Source organism: Montipora foliosa, chromosome 3 (genome assembly GCF_036669935.1).
Source record: "Montipora foliosa isolate CH-2021 chromosome 3, ASM3666993v2, whole genome shotgun sequence".
NCBI lineage: Eukaryota > Metazoa > Cnidaria > Anthozoa > Scleractinia > Acroporidae > Montipora > Montipora foliosa.
The window spans coordinates 45,236,578-45,239,077 of NC_090871.1; the positions used below are offsets into that span (position 1 = coordinate 45,236,578).

Genomic DNA, 2,500 nt, shown 5'->3' on the forward strand with positions numbered 1-2,500 from the left:
CATTTAAACAATCTTGTCCTTTATTCTTGGAATGGCCCTAACAATACTTGGGGAAAAGGATATACATGTAAGCTTCACCTTTGATAGTATTGGGCTTTGTGTTTTTGTTTTTGTTTTTGTTTTTTGTCAACATCAGCATTCAGCAGAGTGTCTTCAGCTCTCCAATGTTTGTTGCAGTAAGTACTGTAGGGTTCAGCATCCACAGAGAGCCATACTTTAATTTTTGCTCATCAAACAACTGTATCATGGGACCCGGTCTGCAGTGGGATCAACATTCAGCAACATGATAACAGCTACAGGTGCCCAACCCAGCTGTACATCAGAGTTTAATTATAAGAAAGAAACGATTGGTTAATCTCTTTTACTAGTTTTCAGATAAAGTGTTGCCTGCTTTCTTTCTGATTGCTTTTTCAGGATAAAGAGATCATCACATTTACTATGTGCAGCATTCAACCAATGACTTCTCTTGCAGGTCATATTAGAGCTAATGAAATTCAGATCAAAGCTGAACCAGATACCGCAGAAACAGAAGAGGTTGACACACACACTCAAATGGAAGAAAAGTCATTTCAATGCACTCATTGTGACAAGTCTTTTAGCCAAATTGGGCATCTTCAAAGGCACATCAGAACACATACTGGTCAGAAACCTTTCCACTGCAAAAACTGTGAGAAATCTTTCAGCGACAGTGGAGATTTAAGGCGGCATGAACGAACTCATAGTGGAGACAAGCCATTTAAATGTGATCAGTGTGACAGATGGTTTCGACAGAGATGCCATCTTAAAGACCACAAAAAGTTTCACAGTGGTGAGAGGCCATTTGAGTGCAAGATGTGTGAAAAAGCATTCACCACATCAGGAAGTTTGAAAAACCATGAGAGAATACACAGCAGAGAGAGACCTTATATGTGCTTGGAGTGCGGTAAGTGTTTCACCGAAGCAGGAACTTTGAAAAGACATCAACGAACACACAGTAATGAGAAGCCCTATGGTTGCCAGAAGTGTGGGAAGCATTTTACCCGAAAGGAAACTCTTAAGTTACACCAAAGAAAAAGCAATTGCTGTGAAACACCAAACAAGAAAAATCAAATAACTTTCAGCCTTCAGGAGCTCTCAAAGAACATTGAAATTAAAGAACCACTATTGCCCAAGAATTACAGTAGTTTTGAAGAGCAACAAGCATACAGTGCTTCAAGTAAAGAGTGAACTATCAGACTTTCATCAATAAATTAACTATCATTTTGTGATAATTATATATATATATTTATTTATCCTTGGCCTCAAAAGTAAGAGCTTCCCCAAGTAATTCCAAGTGAAATCCTATTGAAAATACATAATTAACTTATTCAAAGACCAATTTGGTGGTCAGGACCTTTGAATAGATAGTTAATTAAAAAAACATGGTCAATATCAAAAAGATGATTTTATTTATTCCTTTCTAATAAGGAAGAAAGGGTACATTGGAGTAAAGAAATGCCACAACAGCATTTCTTGAATTTTGTTCAGGTTACGCAATGGCAACCATATTGGTTTGCCAAACCAATTCAAGAATCAGCAGTCAAGTAGAAATCCCTGGGCTTAATATTCAGTTTTGTAGGTCAAAAAAGGTTAAGTCACATGCAAGTCACTGGTCACTGGTTGTATGTAGCATGAAGTAACTAAGGGTAATGCTGCTCTCCTCCCTGCACTGATGCTAGTCCATTGCAAGGCTTACCCCAAGTAGTATGTACCTGGTACCCATTCATACATCGATGTACACCTGGATTGAGAGAGACAGTGTGGAGCAAACGTTTTTGAAGGAAACAACATGATACTAGGCGTTGAACCAGCGACCCTGGAGTCGGGAGTCCGGGGTATGGACCACTACACCACTGTGCCTCCATGTGAACTAAGACTGATTTGCCCTCCCCTCCATCATCCTTTGCAAGCATGAACAATTATTTTTTTCACACAAGTGAAGTTACATGTGTAATCCCTTTGGTACTGTCTTTTTGCCTCACGGTTAATCTAGCCAACGATTGATAAATATGCAGCGTCAACAAGAGATGCATCGCTACCGCTAGCTAAATGTGTGCCGGCTCTGGGTGGACAGTTGGAGTATCGATGGCTTGAAAGTTTACGGAAGAAACCATGTATCGGATAATCATTGTTTTATTCACTATGATATCATATTATTATTCGATCTGAAATGAACAAAAATACATATTCACAATCACTGAGATATTTGAATACGCTGAAATCTCTAAGCAAATGAAAAGAAAAGAATCAAAATAAAAGACTGAACTAAACTTACTTCTGTGGCGGGTTTCCGTAAACTACGAACTCTTGAAACTGAACTTGACGGCTTATAACACTGCTGAAACAAGTTGACTTGAACTACTGAAAATGGTTAGCGACTGACTCTCACCCTTTCAAAAACGTGCTACTGACTGAACTGAAACTTAATCCTTTGTCACTCAAATAAATTCTCTTAAAATGTCAATCAATGCTTTGTGCATTT

General features: G+C 38.5%; 1 protein-coding gene across 4 annotated transcripts in view; it reads left to right on the plus strand.

Annotated features, from left to right (window-relative positions):
* The window catches only part of LOC137994896 (zinc finger protein 670-like), a 3,800-nt gene extending 1,578 nt beyond the window's left edge, over positions 1-2,222 (plus strand). The window contains exons 2-3 of one of the 4 annotated variants that reach the window (XM_068840478.1): positions 1-67; positions 415-2,222. The exon at positions 1-67 is cut by the window's left edge and continues 310 nt beyond it. In XM_068840478.1, coding sequence (XP_068696579.1) covers positions 32-67; positions 415-1,206 — 828 coding nt within the window. In that variant the 5' untranslated portion in view covers positions 1-31 and the 3' untranslated portion in view covers positions 1,207-2,222. The remainder of the gene's footprint in view (positions 68-414) is intronic. The other 3 variants (XR_011122210.1, XR_011122211.1, XM_068840476.1) reach the window with 3 other exon arrangements.
* The last annotated feature ends 278 nt before the right edge of the window (positions 2,223-2,500 follow it).